Source organism: Pseudochaenichthys georgianus, chromosome 24 (genome assembly GCF_902827115.2).
Source record: "Pseudochaenichthys georgianus chromosome 24, fPseGeo1.2, whole genome shotgun sequence".
NCBI lineage: Eukaryota > Metazoa > Chordata > Actinopteri > Perciformes > Channichthyidae > Pseudochaenichthys > Pseudochaenichthys georgianus.
Genome location: NC_047526.1, coordinates 20,457,321 through 20,475,999, shown reverse-complemented (window position 1 = coordinate 20,475,999; position 18,679 = coordinate 20,457,321). Strand labels below are relative to the sequence as shown.

Genomic DNA, 18,679 nt, shown 5'->3' with positions numbered 1-18,679 from the left:
TATCCAAGATTTTCAGTGTGTCCGATTACAAATACATTCCTACAGGAGAAAAAGATAAGGAGCTGTCAAAGTACACACTTTGATGTAAAACATCCCACTTGTTAATCATCTAAGTTTAATTTTGGCAACATTGAGTAAAAAAAACAAAACCATTTCATCACTTTTCATCTTACAATACAACAGTACCAATATTGTCTAGCCAATAATACTACCATACCTGTGCAGCAGACGGTAAAAGGTATCTTGTTGAGTCATCATTTTCTTGATTGCTTAATCCCATATAAAAAGAGCTCTAGTGTTGTTACAGTACATAAATAATGAATTATGCATTAATTTGGAATTCAAAGAATGTTACGGACATTTGAAGTTATTAGTGTTTGATAGTTTAGTACATCTTTGATTTCCCTAATCAAGACCAACGAGGCATTATTTTGTCTAAACTAAAAACCTGTAGTAGAACAGTTTGAGTGGGTTTTCTTCCATGTATGCCTTATTGGAACTATTCTTAAGGTAATACTTTACCCCCAATATGTTTGTTGTATATATGTTCACCCTTGAATTATTGAGACATTGGAAAAACATATTCTCCAAGAATTCAAGGTTTATATGGAAGTCATTATGTTGGGGTTGAATTGGTAGGTAATACAAGAAAGGCATTTTTTACAAAGAAATTAAATTCATCCCCAAAGTTTATCTTTACTTCCTGAAGTGAGACCTGAGTTCTACTAATGTAATCAAACCTTAATTTTTTTTAAATGTCCTGAAAATACAATTTCCATTATCCCCTTCCTGTTGTTCGTCCTTCACGTGCAGCACGTAGCAACAAGGATATGAGTTTGCCATCAATACAGGATCTGCTTGAACTGCAGCGATCTACGAGTTCAAGCCCAAATTCTTAACAGTTGCCCTTAAATGCTCTGGGGCCTCATTTATAAAAGGGATATACGCTCAAAAAATGGCGTACACCAGTTTCTGCGCAATGTTTGCGATTTATAAAATACTAACTTGACGGGAAAATGTGCGGCCCTCCACGCAAACTCTAACCCATGCGTACGCACCGCTTGAGATGCACAGGCTGCACTGGAGACGCAGCGCACAGCTGATTGACAGCTGGGACACAAACCACCAAATCCAAAAACATAATTCAGATCCAGTCGTCATGACTCCACTCCGGAGGGAGGGATTTCTTACAGTTTCTCATCAAGGGGGTGTCTCCTGTCCCCGGTACAAACACACTGCCTGGGGAAGGCTATGTGTATTTATTTTGTCATAAACCTTTTTCGGACCACTTATTTATTTATTTTGGTGACGATCCGACCTCCATGCTGCTACTCTGGTTCAAACGGCATCCACCAAACAATATGATTTATCTCGACCTCCCCAAAATAACTACAATCTGACACGGTGTGAGATGTCTTTTTTAGCTGTTCTGTCGTCATTTCCTGCGATCTCCTTCATGCAGTCAGTCAGAATGAATGAATGGGCGTTTCTCTGACTATTTATAGGCCAATCTGGGCGTTACGTGAAGCCCGCAAAAGCTGCACTGCATTTCGAGTTGATTGTGATTTATAAAGGGAAACCGGCGTAGGAAGTGCCGTACACACTTTCCTCGCCGGTACGCAATGTTTGGTGAATCGGAACATTTCTGTATATATTTTTTGGATTTCTACCACGTAAGCAACCTTCTCACGTGAATCCCACGCACGGACTCTCCTTCAGATGAGGTGTACAGTTGGGAATCAAATGATAAAATCAGACGTTTGCTGGAGTCTCTGTGGACGTACTGCTGTAGATCAGACTCTTCCGAGGCTGAACCTGCCTGCAGAGCCTCCCCTCAAAATATTTCCTGGGAAAGCAGAGAAGGAAGATAAAGCAATCTACTTAGAAAACGACTTGACACCTTGATAACATTAAGCTCATTAGCAAACTCCCACTCACTTCTTAGCCAGTTCTTTTGATATCTCCTCCAGCGTGCGACCCTTGGTCTCATGGATACAGAAGATGATGAAGACCAGCAGAACAAAGCTCATAACAGCGTACAGGAACATCACATTGGGGAGACCAAACTTTTCTAGGAGAACAAAGGGGAAAGAACACATCATCCTCAAATGTCCACACAGTACCTTAGATAGCATGCTTGTTTGTTTTACTTGTTATGTATTGTATCCTTGCTCAAATGCATTCTTGGCTCGATGCCGGCTTTTTCGTTGCGCCACAGAGTTGCTAGTTGTTCTACAGTTTAAATGACTAACTCTGCTTCATTGTGTGACGACACTGTCCTTAAAAGACATAATTGAAGAAGAAGAATTGCCACAAAGTGACACTGGTAAAGCTAAGCCTTGATTTGCAGTGGCTGCCAAACCCTTAAAAAAACTGTGCATATAAAAGATTCCTGATTTGAATATTGAGAAGTTATTCAAATCAGCAGTGGGAACAAGGTGAGGCACACTTATTTTTCTCAGAGTGTAACAAGTTAAACATGTTTTACTTTGTTTGCTGGTTGTTTTAACCATTACTGTAAGGGAAACTTCTGTAGCAATGGAGAGTCAGGACTCAGAGAGACACGGGACGAGCAGGAGTTCTGATGTCAAACACTGGCAGTTTATTACAAGCGTCGGCCGGAGAATTCATATCACAAGTCACAGCAGCAGAAAGTTCTGACTGCTCAGGTGGGTTGCCATGTCAATTCTGAATCACCCTCTCATCAATGTTGACCTTTTAACCAGTTTACAGGGAGTCCACCCACATATTGGGAGAGGCATCTGTGAACACCTGGAGGTACTGGATTACTTTATCTGACTCTATGGCTCTTGTGACCGAGAGTTGACCGGTCACAAAACTCATAATGTCAGCAATAGCTGAGACTTCCCATTCCCTAAGACAGATAACAGACTTCGGCTTCGTCGTAAAACGTCAACAGGCCGAAAGGTCAAATATCTTAGGAGTAAGGAGAATTATTCTTTGACACGTAGGAGTAAAGACAAAATTAATCCCTAACAATTACTATAAACTTTCATCTTTGTTTGCCTGTCCTGGGCAAAAGACAAAAATACTATGTGATGCGCATCAAGCTGGACCAAGGTTAAATCGTTGGTTCACCTGCAGTTCTTTTTCTACCTATCTATCTACCACATTAACTTTAACCTACAAGGATACACACACACACACACACACACACACACACACACACACACACACACACACACACACACACACACACACACACACACACACACACACACACACACACACACACACACACACACACACACACACGGGGTGTTGAAAATAATCGTTTCTACGATGCATTGCGATGCGGACGTGGACGATTCGGTCTCGATGCAGTGACGGAAGATAATCGGTTATAGCGTAGTAACGTTGCTTCCTGATTTTTCGGCCGCGGCTTTACTATAACGTTTTTTCTGTCACTTTAATATCAAATCAGTCGGTGACGCAGAGATCAGGGAACAGACGTGACAGCGGCACCAAACACGGAGCAGTCTGCTTTATCCACCAACACAACCAGTCCAGAACCAAAAGCAGAAGGACCCGCTCTGAATCACTCCGTGTCGCTGCGGCACAGGGATTTATGTTTTTCAAAAATAATCGCGTTACAATCATGTCAGGTTTTTGGTGGATTTAATTAAGTCTTGGATTGCAAAGTATGAATGTCCTCTAGCAATTTGCAGACGATATATACGTGTGTAAAGTTTGTGAAGGCAGGAGGAAAAAAGCTTCCGCGATCACCGTCTCCTCTCCGTTCCTCCAAGCCCCGCCCCCTCCCTGAAAATAATGAGTGACAGGCTGATAGTGACCCGATAGAAACTTTGTTATTCACTTAATCACTGAGATATAATGAAGCTAACTTAGTCTCATACATTCATGGGATTCATGTAACAGTAAGACAGAGAATGTAAGTGTGCACCCACATACAGTATTTTTGTTTGTATATGCTGTTGTAAATACTCCTGTTGTCTGCTGTGTTCAGACTCAAGTCCTGTGTGTGATGCCTCATTCAGGACCTTCAGTGTCCTTTCTTAACAGAAGGCCGTGGCTAGAAGCTGCAGCTAGACTGCAGAAGCATTAGCTTTTTGTTTTTGAGGATGGAACAACTTCACACACGGAGGCTAGACCTATACAATTCATTTATTTTGGTTTATAAATTAATGTCAAAACATTTATGTTATTGATTTCTGAAGCACTTTCTAAATAATAAAAAGAGAGTTCATATGTATTTACTGATGCACCGTGATATCGAACCGAATCGAAGACAGGATAATCGTAATCGAATCGTGAGACCAGTGAAGATGCACAGCCCCCACACACACACACACACACACACACACACACACACACACACACACACACACACACACACACACACACACACACACACACACACACACACACACACACACACACACACACACACACACACACACACACACACACACACACACACACACACACACACACACACACACACACACACACACACACACACACACACACACACACACACACACACACACACACACACACACACACACACACACACACACACACACACCTGTAAATGTGAGGAAGGTCATGGAGATGAGCAGGTTAGTGGCCCAGTTCACAGCCGACACCACAGACACAGCTCTACCTCGTACACCCATCGGAAAGATCTCACTGAGAACCACATACACCACTGGAAGGGAAAGAAAAAAATACGCAAGAGACCATGGTTAATAACGCAATAATACAAATAACAAAATGTTGTACTTAACCGTACAACGTGTTATAAGCTGCTGCCATTCTCTGAACTGTGCTAGTCAGTGCATATGGATCTTAGCTGCAGTATTTTATTGCAGATAAAAATGCACTTCTTTGCACTCTCCTATTGGTTAACAACAAATATTACAAGTTTGGAATGATGCTACAGCTTTTGGTGCGCCCAAGGAGTGGGTAAATAAAAAACTGGTGCTTACTTGGCCCCAGGCTAATGGAGAAGGCTGCCACGAACACCAGCAAGCTGATCAATGAAGCCCACTTCATAAAGGAGGACACTTCCACAGGAGTCCTTCCTGACTCTCTATTCCCATCATCCACTCTTTTAGTCCACTGTGCCTCCTCACTATCCCATTGGCTGGGGAGGCCAGTAGCTAAAATGTCACTGTTGCCAAAGTCTATAGAGGATCCGTTTAAATCCCATGGCGTATGTGTGTGGTTTGGTATGGTGTGACTTTTACACAGGCTGGTGAGATGGGTGTGGCTTTGCAGTGTCAATGTGCCGAGGGCCAGTAGCGACACTCCCATTCCGACCGCACCAACGCACAAAAAGTTCTTGGTTCCCACGCGGTCGACCAGCAACACCGCTGGAATGGTGCCAACTACTTTGACCACTCCGAACCCTGTGGAGGCCAAGGTCGCTGCGGCGTCGCTGTTGAAGCCCATGCTGCGGAGGAGCGGTGAGGCGTAGGACAGGATGTTGGGTTGACCTGTAGCCTGCTGAAGGAAGGCTAAAGCCACGCCAGTTAGAAGCCGTGAGCGCAGGTTAGCTTTGCTACTGAACAGCTCCCAGAAAGTGTGCTCTGATTCCTCTTTAAGTCCTGCCTGGATGTCTCTGAGCTCCTTTTCTACATGCTCCTGGACCCCACCTCTCATTCGGGCCAGCACCTTCCTGGCCTGCTCCACTTTACCCCGGGTGACCAGGAAGCGTGGGCTGGCTGGGAGGAACACAAGGATACTGATCTGCAGCAGCGCGGGGGGGATTACTAGTCCAAATGTATACGCCCAGCCATGCGGCACAGTAGAGAAGACGTAGCTACAGCCAAAGCCCAGCATTACACCCACAACCAGCATCAGTTCGTACAGCGTGACCAGCAGACCCCTCCTCTCCATCGGTGAGATCTCTGCGATGTACAGGCACGCTCCTGTCCCAGACAGAGCTGTACCCATGCCGACTATCACCCGGCCCAGGGTGAAGAAAACCAGTGTGTTGACCGCGATGAGCATGACAGTCCCTCCGACCACCAGGGCGGCGCTCAGGAGCAAAGAGAAGCGGCGGCCGTAGCGGTCCAGAAGAGGACCTCCAGCCAGGGACATGAGCAGAGCGCCGAGCAGGTGGGAGCTGACCAGCAGTTCCTGTTCCCTGCAGGAGAGGGAGAGGAGTTCCCGCAGCTGAAGCAGGACCCCCGAGGTCAGCCCCATTTCATACCCCAGCATCAGGCCGCTCAGAGAGGCCGCCAGAGCCGCTACCACCACCAGCCAACTGCAGCCTGGAGAGAAGACAGAAACACAGAGAGAGAGTGAGAGGGAATACAATAGCTTCCCAACAAGGTCTCAATGTGCATCCTCGAGATCTCACAGATGTTGCTGCTTTTTCCAAAAAGAGACACAAACAAGTTAGCCGGTTCAAAGAAGACATTACTTTGTAATAGGGGCTTTGCAATATACTCGAAGATAAAATATGAGAAGATCCCATGTAGGGATATTCAGTGTTGACGTTAACCGTGATATTTAAAAATGCAATTTTTAATTGTGTATCTTTTAAGTTTATCTGATGGCCTTTTTTTTACCCATTACTGTACAGCTTGGTTTAAAGCAGTGGTTCTCAACTGGTCAGGCCTCGGCACCCACTTTTTTCTTTGTCAATAAATCGCGACCCAAAATGTTGAACCACTCAAATCTATTCAACAAAAAAATCGTGCTGTAATACATACGCTTTTCAGCATACAATATTAATTAAAGTGAAGTACAGTGCTGCATATATCCCTTATATCCCAGAACTAAAGTATGCTTTTAGATAAGGTTTAATGAGATGATGGAATCAAAGCTGAACTGTATCACACAAAAAAGCACACGTGCTGAAAACCCAACCCCAGCAGGGGGTCTGGGGGGGATTCTCCCCCAGGAGATTTTTAGAAATACTAACAAAACTACACATTCTGGTACACTCTGAGAAGAAAATAAACAAATCTATTACTACCCGACATATTAATAATATGTTATGCCATTGTTTGTTTTTCACTTTGTTCTGACAGCTGAACTTGCTGCTCCACACAGAGAGAAGAAGAGTGAGAGTGAATACATATTTGCCTCCAGTATACTTTTAAGAAATTACATAAAGTAAGAATAAAATATATCCATAGTGACTGTATGTACTTAACATCATGATGTAAGGGGGCAGAAAAATAAAACACATAATAGTGTTTGTAATATTAATATGTATGCCATAACTATCGGCATTGTCACAGCTTTTCTTCTTGTAGGATTCCCCCAACCATCAAGACACCTTGCAAGCTCTGACAGTGTGGAACAGGAGGTCAGAAGTTCAGAAGAATGCTAGAAAGTAATCTTGCAAGTCATTGTGTTTGTGTGAGTGAGTGAGTGAGTGAGTGAGGGGTTAAAGCCTATCTGCGCTGTCTTGCACTTACCACTGTGAGCTGTCACACATTTGTTATCAAAAGATAGATAGGAAAGTTCTGGAAGAATCACAACTGATCAGCTCAGCATATAGATATATATCCAATTGACATATGCACCTTTAAACTTGTGAGCTAAAAACAGTAATACGCATGACCTTTTTTTGTATATTTATAGGGAACAGTCATAAAGTTCTATCATTATTTCTGATGACATGAATTGACCCTTTAACAGCTTTTAACTAAGGAGACTGCACCTGAGGTATTAGTGTGGTTTAAACCTGAAATATCTGCTTTTATAATAATAATAATAATAATAATAATAATAATCCTTATATTTATTATAGCACTTTATCAAAGACTCTCAAAGCGCTTTACAAATACACATTACAGATCATACATGTAATGGTAATCTACTTATAGTAGGCTGAAGACTTTAATGCCAAGGTATTTAACTTTCCTAATAATCATGCCAGTCAGGCCTTTTTCTTTTTAATCTAATATAATTCCCACGGTGCAACATGCAAGAACAACAGAGACGCAGCTGCAAACTGCAGGATCTACAAGTCATATGCTCTGACTGTTGCACTGCATACCATCTGTCAATCCTTTTCTATAACAAACTTTATATCATAATGGGATTACAATATGTAATATGTTAGACTGTTCTCTCCTGTAATGAGTCTTATGGCTGTAAACAAATGTTGTCACATTCCTATTACACTTCCTGACAAATTTAAAATAAGAGCAATATAAATGTATTTAGATTAGATAGAATACTACTTTAGTAATTAACTTGTTTTGCTATATTTGAACCTGCCTTTAGTCTTTAGTCACAAAACAACTGTGGCTGAGCCAATCCTAAAGTACCTTTTCACCTCCGATAAGAATAACTGGCTTGTTGTAATGCGTCGTAATACATTTGTGAAATGTGAATTTCTTTTTGTCTTCCAAAGACCTGTGTTTCACTCTATTATCCATAGAGAAGTATGTATTCTTAACTTCTAAGCGCAGCACGGTGCAGCATCGCTCTCCAGGAAGAATCATTGGTAAAGAAGTGGGTCATTTACTGAATGAACTGAGTTTAGGGTTTAAGCAACCAAGGTTAGAGTGGCATGGGCATAATAAAAGTCATAAATTACTTTTGGTGTCTTCGTTAATCAGTTTTTAAAAGCTACCGGGAACATGTTAAAAGTGCCAATAAATATATTTTATATTTATCTGTTGTTGTAAAAAGCAGGTTTACTGATTCACCAGATAACTTTGAGGGTAACTAAAAGGGGAGGGTTACTTTGAAAGTTATCTAGAAAATTCAACTAAACTGCTTCTTGGAAGAGGCACCTAGTTAACATTTAACAAATATTGCTTTCTGGTGTAACCAAATGTGGTATTATAATAAAGTGGTAGAGAGGTAGTGCAAGCTGTAAGGAGGAGCCCTTTTGGGACATGGTGTTGAAGGTACACCATAAACAATTCCAAATTAGCCTCTAAAAAACATTGACACTCCTTGGCCAACATTCACATAACAAACAATCGTTTTTCTATCTTCATAAAGTGTAATTGCCATTTGTGCATACCTGGGCCTTTGGGAGGGGTCTGTTCCTGCGCCTCAGACGAGGGGTCGCCTGGGAGGAGGGAGGTCATCTTCTTGGTCTCACTTTTGGGGTCCATCATTAACCTCTAACATTAGGCCTAGGTAGAGCAGATACAGACCATCAGACAAAGAAACATTCAAAAACTTCACAGAAATTATTGTTTAAAAATGGCATAACTTTGTTTGTTTTTAGCAACAACTGTTTAATCAAAAATATGTTTCAACCCAGCCCAACCCAGTGATGCAATTTAATATATTTTAACTATTCTTTTGTTGTGTGCTATATACTTACCAAGTATGGCAATATGAAAGAAAAATACACACTCCAATTTAAATAGTTTTTATTAGTAAATAATGATGTTCAAAATAAAATAGTCCCTCCGTTGCCTTCTGCACAAAACATAGTGCGAGGTAGTTGCTATGCAACAACACTAACAGCTAGCGAACATATTAGACAGACAGCGTTGATCCATTATTTGGCTATTTATTTACATTCATTTGTATGTTGCCGTTTATTGTGCACCCACTGAAAAACTGTCCAGCATCAGTAGAATGACTTACGAGTACTTGTACTAGGCTGAGGTTGTGTACTAGGCTGTTGCTTGGCCTGGCGAGAATATTGCTCCACTTTCTCCGGTCAGTTGGTCTACCTCAGTGGTTCTCAAAGTGGGGGGCGCGCCCCCCCAGTGGGGCGCAGAGGCATGACAGGGGGGGCGCGAGAGACCAGGAGGAAAAATGGTTATTAAAAAAACAAAACAAAAAAAAAACAAATCATATTTTTAAAAATTATTGATTCGAAAATAATATGATACAGTACCATTACGTCTGGGTCTCTGTGTTTCAGTAAAGCTCGGCTCTGTGTGTGTGTGGAACAAGCCATTTTGTGTGCGAGCGTGCGCGAGCGAGAGAGAGAGCGCACCGGTACCGGAGATCGTTGATGTTAGCTTCTGGTGCTAGCGAGCTACGCTAACGGATATAAGGAGTTTTTTCAACAACAAAGTGGAGGAGAATCCTTTCCTGTCAGACTGAGAGACTCAGTGAGCTAAAGGACTCTCTCAGTGTTATCTCAGTGGGTCTCAAACCTTTTGGTCACCATTAATGTAACAATTATTTCCGAGGCACACATTTATATGATCATTATATTATAAAAAAATAAGAGAATGAATGAAAAACAGCTATGAAATACTATATGACATTAAAAAATGAATAAAGTTTAAAAGGGGAGTGATTTGTAAAATATCCATAAAGAAATAGTAAATCTGTTTACAGTTCTGTTTCAAATGGGTGTTGAGAGAGGTATCCATAGATCTCTTCATGTTGCTCTCAAAGTGCACCAGATTGATGCTTTTAACTTCAATATTTAAAAATCTTCCCGGGGGAGCTTGCCCCCGGACCCCCCTATGTGAGGTCCACACACCACCTATAAAAATAGCACTTTACCCCTGCTTATACCTATATGTCGTGAGCTGATTATCAAGCCTTCATTGTAACAGTTGCGGGTACGTTGTGTATATGCGTGGGGAGTGTTGCAGTAGAAAACTCCACTGTAGCGCCCGGTACATTAATGGGAAACCCTAAATGTTTGAGCACCCTCTATGAAACGTCAAGCTACCCCACAGCACCCCCAAAATAAATCTCTGGCGCCGCCACTGAGCCTGACTATTTGTGTTGGGGGGTGGCCCGACTTTTTTTTTTTTCTCCAAAGGGGGGGCCTGACAGAAAAAGTTTGAGAACCACTGGTCTACCTGCTCTTCACGTATGTGATGTCGTCATTTAGGTGCTTTTTTTTCAGGAGATAGGCAGTTTAGGCACTGCTAAATCTACTCCTCCATATTAAGGCGACCCCAGAGGTCGAAGTTAACCTTAAATGTTTCCATCTTAAGCTTTGTTAGGTAGTTTCGCAACGGACGTAATCTTAAATTCTGTTCAGTTTTTGTAGCTCAGAGGGATACTGACTACCAAAAAAAGAAAAAAGAAAGTAACTACAATTCTATCTACCCGTGATATACGCTCATTATATCACGGCTAAGAACCAATCAGATTGCTTGATTTGACTTATCCGTTTTTACCATATCCAACAGCTAATACATATTTTAATTTCACCAAAATACAAAACAAACTGATCCTGGTGCAGTAAATTGTAAAGATCAACAGGCCAGTTACCATTTTTTTCTTTTCAACTGATGCCTTTTGGTGGCTCTGGATACAAATAAATACCAGCTCTCAATGGACATGCTTTAGATTGTGAAATACTGTTGTTCAATGTTGAGTGAATTCGACAGTACTTCCAAAAACTGTAGCTATGAGGTGTTAAAACCAGATCCTGTCAAGCTGCTAATAAGCTTTAAGTTATTCTTAAATTTGTTTTTGTGTTGCCCTTCTTTGGCATATGGTAATGGTTTGGGACCTTTGTTTTTCCTACTGATAGTCGCATCCTATGGGTGTTACAATGTCTCGCTTTGAGCTAAAGTGTTGTAAGGTCATTTTGTGGAGGCCAGTAAACCAAGACCACAGGGGAAAAGACAACGTTTTTACAGTTAACAATAAAGTAAACTGGACTCAAACCCAATGACATCAAGTTTGGGCTTGTCCACAATTGACTCGTAACTTACGACGCTGAAGTTGGCTTCCGATTCAGAGCATCCGATTCGGCAGTTAAGGGACATTTAATTTACAGCGCTGAGCGAACATTCCTCTGTGTTTGAACCTCTTAAATCGCTGCATAGCAGATGTATTTGGATTGGATTATCCCAGAGAGTCTAAAGATTCTTTATAACACAGTTTGAGATCTGTGAAACCTTTATTCTATTTGTGAAAATACAAACAAGGGAGATTTCAGTGCTTTTTTTTTTTACATGTAGACCACATTAGACCAGGTCCTGATCTGAAACCACTAGACCTAGACTCATCAAATCTGGACTGGATTATCCCAGAGGGTCTAAAGATTCTTTATAGCACAGTTTCAGATTTGTGAAACCTTTATTCTATTTGTGAAAATACAAACAAGGGAGATTTCAGTGCTTTTTTCGCATCCTGACCACATTAGACCAGGTCCTGCTCTAAAACCACTAGACCTACACTCATCAAATCTGGACTGGATTATCCCAGAGGGTCTAAAGATTCTTTATAACAGTTTCAGATTTGTGAAATCTTTATTCTATTTGTGAAAATACAAACACAGGTGGAAGGCTGAGGTTGCTGCAGCAGGACAGGATCAGGATCAGAAAGTGAACCTCCCAGCTGGGCAAGCCTTTATGCCGTCTTGAGGCTCCGCCTCTAGATGGGCGGGCACAAACAGGATGACACTCCCAGTACCTGCCAGAGGACAGCAAGGCAGGGAGCACAGACGCACAGACAGGCAGAAGGGGGGAGGGGTCGTCACAACATGTTCTTTTGTTTTATTGTTCTGTCTTTTTATTTATTTAAGTATTCCAGTAATGTATGTTGCATGTTTTAATTTGATTGTATTTACTTGTTTAAATTAAATTTGTTTTAGGTTCACTTATAAAATCTGTCCAGGGACAACAGATGAAAAATAGCCTCTAGGCTAACTCTGGCACATTTACAGGAATGTTAATTAATGTGCACTGTCTCTGTTAAACAAATGAATAAATAAATAAAAGACAAGTGTATGCTCCTCATTTAGGTGATAATTCTTTATCTACAAAGTTTTCATATCTTAAATACTGTTTCATAGCAAACAAAAAAATGAAAGAGATGTTAAAGGAATTCAGGTTCATGAGATAAAGAAAAAGGCTAACCTTCAGTCTTTCATCCACTTTGAACAGCTTCTGCTGCTTTGTTCTAAAGCAAAAATATGAATAGCAATTATTTTTCTAAGAGAGAAGACAGGATTACAATGAACCAACTTTCTCATACCATGTGAGTGTTATTTTCTAATCTTGCAATGTTTTTCACATTCCAAGCAATCCTAGTACTCAAGATGACATACTGTAATTAGGCAAACAAAGCTTGTTGCTTAAAGTACACTTGAACAATGCTAGTTATAGACTATATTTAATTTCCTGTTGAAATGTTTTGCCTGCAACTGTAAATACATTACTGTAAGTTTATATAAGTATACCTACTTATCTGTTGAATTTTTATTTGCAACAAAAAATTATAATACATTTGAGAAGTAAAGACTTTATTCTTCCTTAATTAGCTGTCCAAACTTACCCGATTTGATGAGTCTAGGTCTAGTGGTTTCAGATCAGGACCTGGTCTAATGTGGTCTACATGTAAAAAAAGCACTGAAATCTCCCTTGTTTGTATTTTCACAAATAGAATAAAGGTTTCACAAATCTGAAACTATGTTATAAAGAATCTTTAGACCCTCTGGGATAATCCAGTCCAGATTTGATGAGTCTAGGTATGGTGGTTTTAGATCAGGACCTGGTCTAATGTGGTCAGGATGCAAAAAAAGCACTGAAATCTCCCTTGTTTGTATTTTCACAAATAGAATAAAGGTTTCACAAATCTGAAACTGTGTTATAAAGAATCTTTAGCCTCCGTCGGATAATCCAGTCCCGATTTGATGAGTGTAGGTCTAGTGCAGGGGTGCCCAACCAGGGAGATTCCCAGTCGATCGCGAGATGTGTCTAAAAATAGAACAACAATATTCAGTTTTATCTTTAATGTCCTATAACATGATCTTCCTGTGCCAAAATAATGTACTTGATCGCATCAACGCTTTGTGATTGGCCGGTGTGACCCCATGTGTCTGGGCGTGGCTGGTGGGAAGTGGGCACTATTTTATGGGCTCAGAACAGTCTCATAATACACACATGCGCACAGAAGGATTAACACTTGTATTTCATGATCCGCAAAAGGATTCAAACTTGTATTTCCGGATCCACACTTGTGTTTTTCAATGCACACACAAATGTATTCCGTTTCATATACATGTAAATAAAATCCAAATACAGAAAAACGTTTTACATGTATATTTTTGATCCTCACATATTTGTTTTCCGTTTAAATCCTCTGAACCTGCAAACACAAACAGCTTTCTGTGCACGGAACGCTGTGCATTCGTGTGTGGGTTTTTTGAGACTCCCCTGACGGTCAGCCGATTCGTACTTGTAATTATTTCTATCTATAGCCAATCAGATGTCTCCTCAATTCTAAGCCAATCACATGAGCGCGCCACCACGAGGGTAGATTTCTTGCGTTCATGACGTAGTGCTTCATGTACGCATTTTGCGCAGTCCGGAGCCGACAGGTCCATGGAGCCTGCCTGCAGGCGCTAATGTCAGGACACCTCCACTCTCAGTACAGCGCCACTTTCCGAACAGAAAATGCACGAAAATACAAGCCTTTATATTATTAAGGTACAGCGCCACTTTCCAAACCATTGATGAATGCTTGTGTACACAAAAACGGCAGGCAAAACCGTTTTAAATGTGTGTTTCCTGTATGTCGAATACAGTTGCTTTATTTATGTCTGTATGAAGTTGTTGTGAGTGTGGAGGGAGCAGCTACAGGTTAGCTTAGCCTAATCGATCAGTGCACTACGAAGCCAGTGCTAGACAGTGACCTGTTAACGGGGGGAGCCCCGCCGGTCATTATCGGCCGATATTCACTCTTAATAGTTTGATCGGTGCTCTCTATAAAGGCCGATCAGGAGAGCTGGATCTGATCGATATGGACATAAACGCGAGTGAAGTATAACCGGACGCGAGAGAGAGATCAGATCAGCTGCTGAGTCTGATGGAGACACGCTGCTCTACATGTATATGAAACGGAATACATGTGTGTGTGTGTATTGAAAAACACAAGTATGGATCCGGAAATACAAGTTTGAATCCTTCTGTGTGCATGTGTGTATTATGAGACTGTTCTGAGCCCATACTATTTCGCTGATGTTGTCCGTGTCAACAGGAGTGACAGTCCGCACACACACAAGACCGCAATTATGGCAGAAGCAAAAAAGCCCAAAATATATAATTTTCACTCCGAGTGGGAGGATGAGTATTTTTGTATCTATTCCAATTCAAAGTCCATCTGTCTCATCTGCAATGCGAGTGTGGCTTTATCGAAGAAAGGTAATTTAGGAGCGGCATTTCAAAACAGTGCACAAAAGCTACGAGACGGAATTCCCTCCTAATTCTGCCCTACGCTCCCAAAAGGGGAGGGGCCTGAAAGGACAGCTAAATGCACAGCAGTCCATTTTCACCAGGCCCAACAACAAGAGCAAGGCTGCTACCAAAGCATCGTATCGTGTCAGTCACGTTCTTATCAAGTCTTTCAAAGACGGCGAAGTTGTGAAAGAAGCATTCCTGGACGCTGCCGACGCGTTTTTGGGGACAGTAAAAATAACAGTAGCATTTCAACAGGTTTTTGATATAATAAAAACTTAAGTTAGATACGTTATTAATCAGCTGTAAGTTTTAGTTTGTTTGAACTCATTCATTATAATTATTGTACAAAATGGTATAAGAATGCAAACTTAAATTGATTATAGTCTATTATCAATTCAGGTTAAGAAACTAGTGTTGCTTGAATCCTATTTTAAAGGCATTTCTTTTTATACTCTACTAAAATGCAACAAAAAAAGGGTTTGATTCTATTAATTTTGTCTTTTTTATTGCACTTTGACAGCAGATTCCTGCGTAGCTTCAGATCTGAGTTGTCTTATTAGTAAGCCTAATTTATACTGTTGTAGCAACACTATTTTTATATAATGGCAAAGAAAGGGGTCAGAGTATTTTCTTTTTTTCCTGTGTCATATGTGGCAGCACTGTTTAATGTTTCTTGAAAACATTACCCACTTTTAGTATGTGACGTGTGAATAAACTCCAACTCCGTATCAACAACACTGTTGTGTAACTTCAGTTAAATACTTGTATGTGTGTAGATTAGAAAGAGGAAAGATAAAGGATCTGCAGTATTTTATGAAGTATTAATCGTAAAAGGTCAGTTTTATTCAAGTAGAAGTGTGTATTTACCTGGTAGTAATGGCTACGCCTCTCTATTTGGACTGGTAGATCTCAGCAGACTGGCAACTTTAAAAGTAGCTCTCGGTTCAAAAAAGGTTGGGCACCCCTGGTCTAGTGGTTTCAGATCAGGACCTGGTCTAATGTGGTCAGGATGCGAAAAAAGCACTGAAATCTCCCTTGTTTGTATTTTCACAAATAGAATAAAGGTTTCACAAATCTGAAACTGTGTTATAAAGAATCTTTAGACCCTCTGGGATAATCCAGTCCAGATTTGATGAGTCTAGGTATGGTGGTTTTAGATCAGGACCTGGTCTAATGTGGTCAGGATGCGAAAAAAGCACTAAAAATCTCCCTTGTTTGTATTTTCACGAATAGAATAAAGGTTTCACAAATCTGAAACTGTGTTATAAAGAATCTTTAGACCCTCTGGGATAATCCAGTCCAGATTTGATGAGTCTAGGTCTAGTGGTTTCAGATCAGGACCTGGTCTAATGTGGTCTACATGTAAAAAAAGCACTGAAATCTCCCTTGTTTGTATTTTCACGAATAGAATAAAGGTTTCACAAATCTGAAACTGTGTTATAAAGAATCCTTAGACCCTCTGGGATAATCTAGTCCAGATTTCATGAGTGTAGGTATAGTGGTTTTAGATCAGGACCTGGTCTAATTTGGTCTACATGTGAAAAAAGCACTGAAATCTCCCTTTTTGTATTTTCCACAAATAGAATGAAGGTTTCACAAATCTGAAACTGTGTTATCAAGAATCTTTAGCCTCTCTAGGATAATCCAGTCCAAATAAATCGGCTATGCAGCGATTTAAGAGGTTCAAACACGGAGGATTGTTCGCTCAGCGCTGTAAATTAAATGTCCCTTAACTTTCCCCTTAACTGCCGAATCGGATGCTCTGAATCGGAAGACAACTTCAGCGTCGTGTGCAACTTTGCGGGTGTCGATGCCTAAAAAGTTCAGTAAACACGTGTTGCCTCTATATGCAGTACTACCTTCCTCACCTGACGACCCGGCGGAGTCTCTGCTTATTTTCCCGTGTATCGGTCCATTCAATTTCTTCTCCAGACTTTGTCCCGGCTCGCAACTCTCTCTCTCTCTCTAGTCGGAGCACGCACGAAAGTTGTTTTGGTTAAGCACTTGTTTAGCCCCGCCCTTGTCGACCCAGAAATTGGTCGGACCAATAGAAAACTTGGATTTATCCTTGGTAGTGCCTGCCTACACACTATTGCACATTTTTTATGAAACAGTATGTTCTTTTAGTCTTATATGTATCTATTGTGGTAGGGTATAAGGAGCTATAAAGGAGATTATCCTTCTATATGCTGTTTTGTTACGCTTCCAGCTGCTTTTTTTTTGTATTGCTGTGATCACTATAATATAACCACCATAAAATACACCTGTATCAATAATGGTCTTTCTCTCATACTGTATGTGAAAACATGGGGTGGCCTCCTGCTGGTTTTTGCTTGGTTCCCATGTCCTGTTTCAATGAATGCTGCAGGACTGAGCTGTCCAACCTGCCCTCCTGCTCCACAGATGACAGAATGTAGCCTTACTGTATATGTTCCAGTAACAACCTGTTAGGGCATGGCTTTCTTGAGATGTATTTTAGATATTCGGACATCGCCTATAGAATTCAAAGTTTGACCTGTTTTTAACCACTGTCATTTGATCCTCACTTAAGTTAAAGAGTGTGTATGTGCATGTGTTATGTAAGTACTCAGTAACCAAGATAGCCATGTATGTCCTACTTTTTGGATAGTGGCCTATGTCAGAAATAATTGATGACATTGTTTTGGCTTTTGCAGTTAGTTGCAATTGGCATATAATTGAATATCAACGCCAACTGGCACATATTCAAACAACTGTGTGTTTGCAAGGCTCCTTTTCCTTAGTTTTAGTTTTAACCTCCCAGGAACAAATATAATCAGCAGACACTATTGATAGTATAAAGGTCAACCTTGTTTTTTTCTTGCAAATCAAACGAATAAAGCAATAAGATTGTTTTGACAAAAGTTTTGCTGTTAAATTGCATTCAGTATATCACATATGAATTACTTCTGCATCTGAATGACCCTGACACAATAATGTAATCATTTACAGTCTATCAAATAATTGGATAAGCATTGCTAATTTATAATTTTGCAAGAAGTGATGTTCGGATTCAGAGTTAAATCTAAATATTGTATATGCTTCTGGGTAGTTTGATTTACAACAAAACAGTCAATTGTACAAACTGATTTTATGTTTTGTACAAAGTATGTTTGTCTAGCAGCCAAACTTATCAAAGTCCAATTACCTGAAGATTGTTCATAGTATTGTGCCCTAATAGATGTAATTAACTACATTCTGCTGTTGGACGTTCAATCGTCTATCATAAACTTATAAAGAGTGTACATATAGTTTTGAGTAAATGGGTATAACAGTTCAAACAATTACCATCTTGAATTGCACAACTTCGCCTGTGGCCATTTGCACTTGTAAACAAATACACATTTTAACATTACTTTTCCTGTCAACGTGCACTAAGGCTATGCCATTCATACTGTATGCACACATGCCCTCATTTTTCGCTCTCACCACCTGACACAAAACCCACGCTGAGTATCAAATATTAGTTATAATATCATAACTTAATTTCTGCTGTTACTAAATGTGTGGGAGATATACATGTTGCTGTACATCAGTTTATAGAGCAAAGGGGGAGGTATTTATTGTCCAAGGTG

The 18,679-nt window shown here is 40.6% G+C and overlaps 1 protein-coding gene across 3 annotated transcripts; it reads right to left on the bottom strand.

Annotated features, from left to right (window-relative positions):
- Positions 1-96: 96 nt before the first annotated feature.
- slc2a12 (solute carrier family 2 member 12) lies at positions 97-17,047 on the bottom strand. 3 transcript variants are annotated; one of them, XM_034075392.2, is made up of 6 exons: positions 16,946-17,047; positions 8,987-9,101; positions 4,974-6,263; positions 4,571-4,693; positions 1,939-2,071; positions 97-1,846 (listed from the first exon to the last, which is right to left on the bottom strand). In XM_034075392.2, exons 2-6 carry the CDS (start codon positions 9,081-9,083, stop codon positions 1,753-1,755), a joined length of 1,737 nt encoding a protein of 578 aa, XP_033931283.1. In that variant the 5' UTR covers positions 9,084-9,101; positions 16,946-17,047; the 3' UTR covers positions 97-1,752. The 3 variants fall into 3 exon arrangements, with proteins under 3 accessions (XP_033931283.1, XP_033931281.1, XP_033931282.1); XM_034075390.2 differs by having other exon boundaries at positions 16,955-17,047; XM_034075391.2 differs by lacking the exon at positions 16,946-17,047 and adding an exon at positions 9,565-11,794.
- Between the last annotated feature and the right edge of the window lie 1,632 nt (positions 17,048-18,679).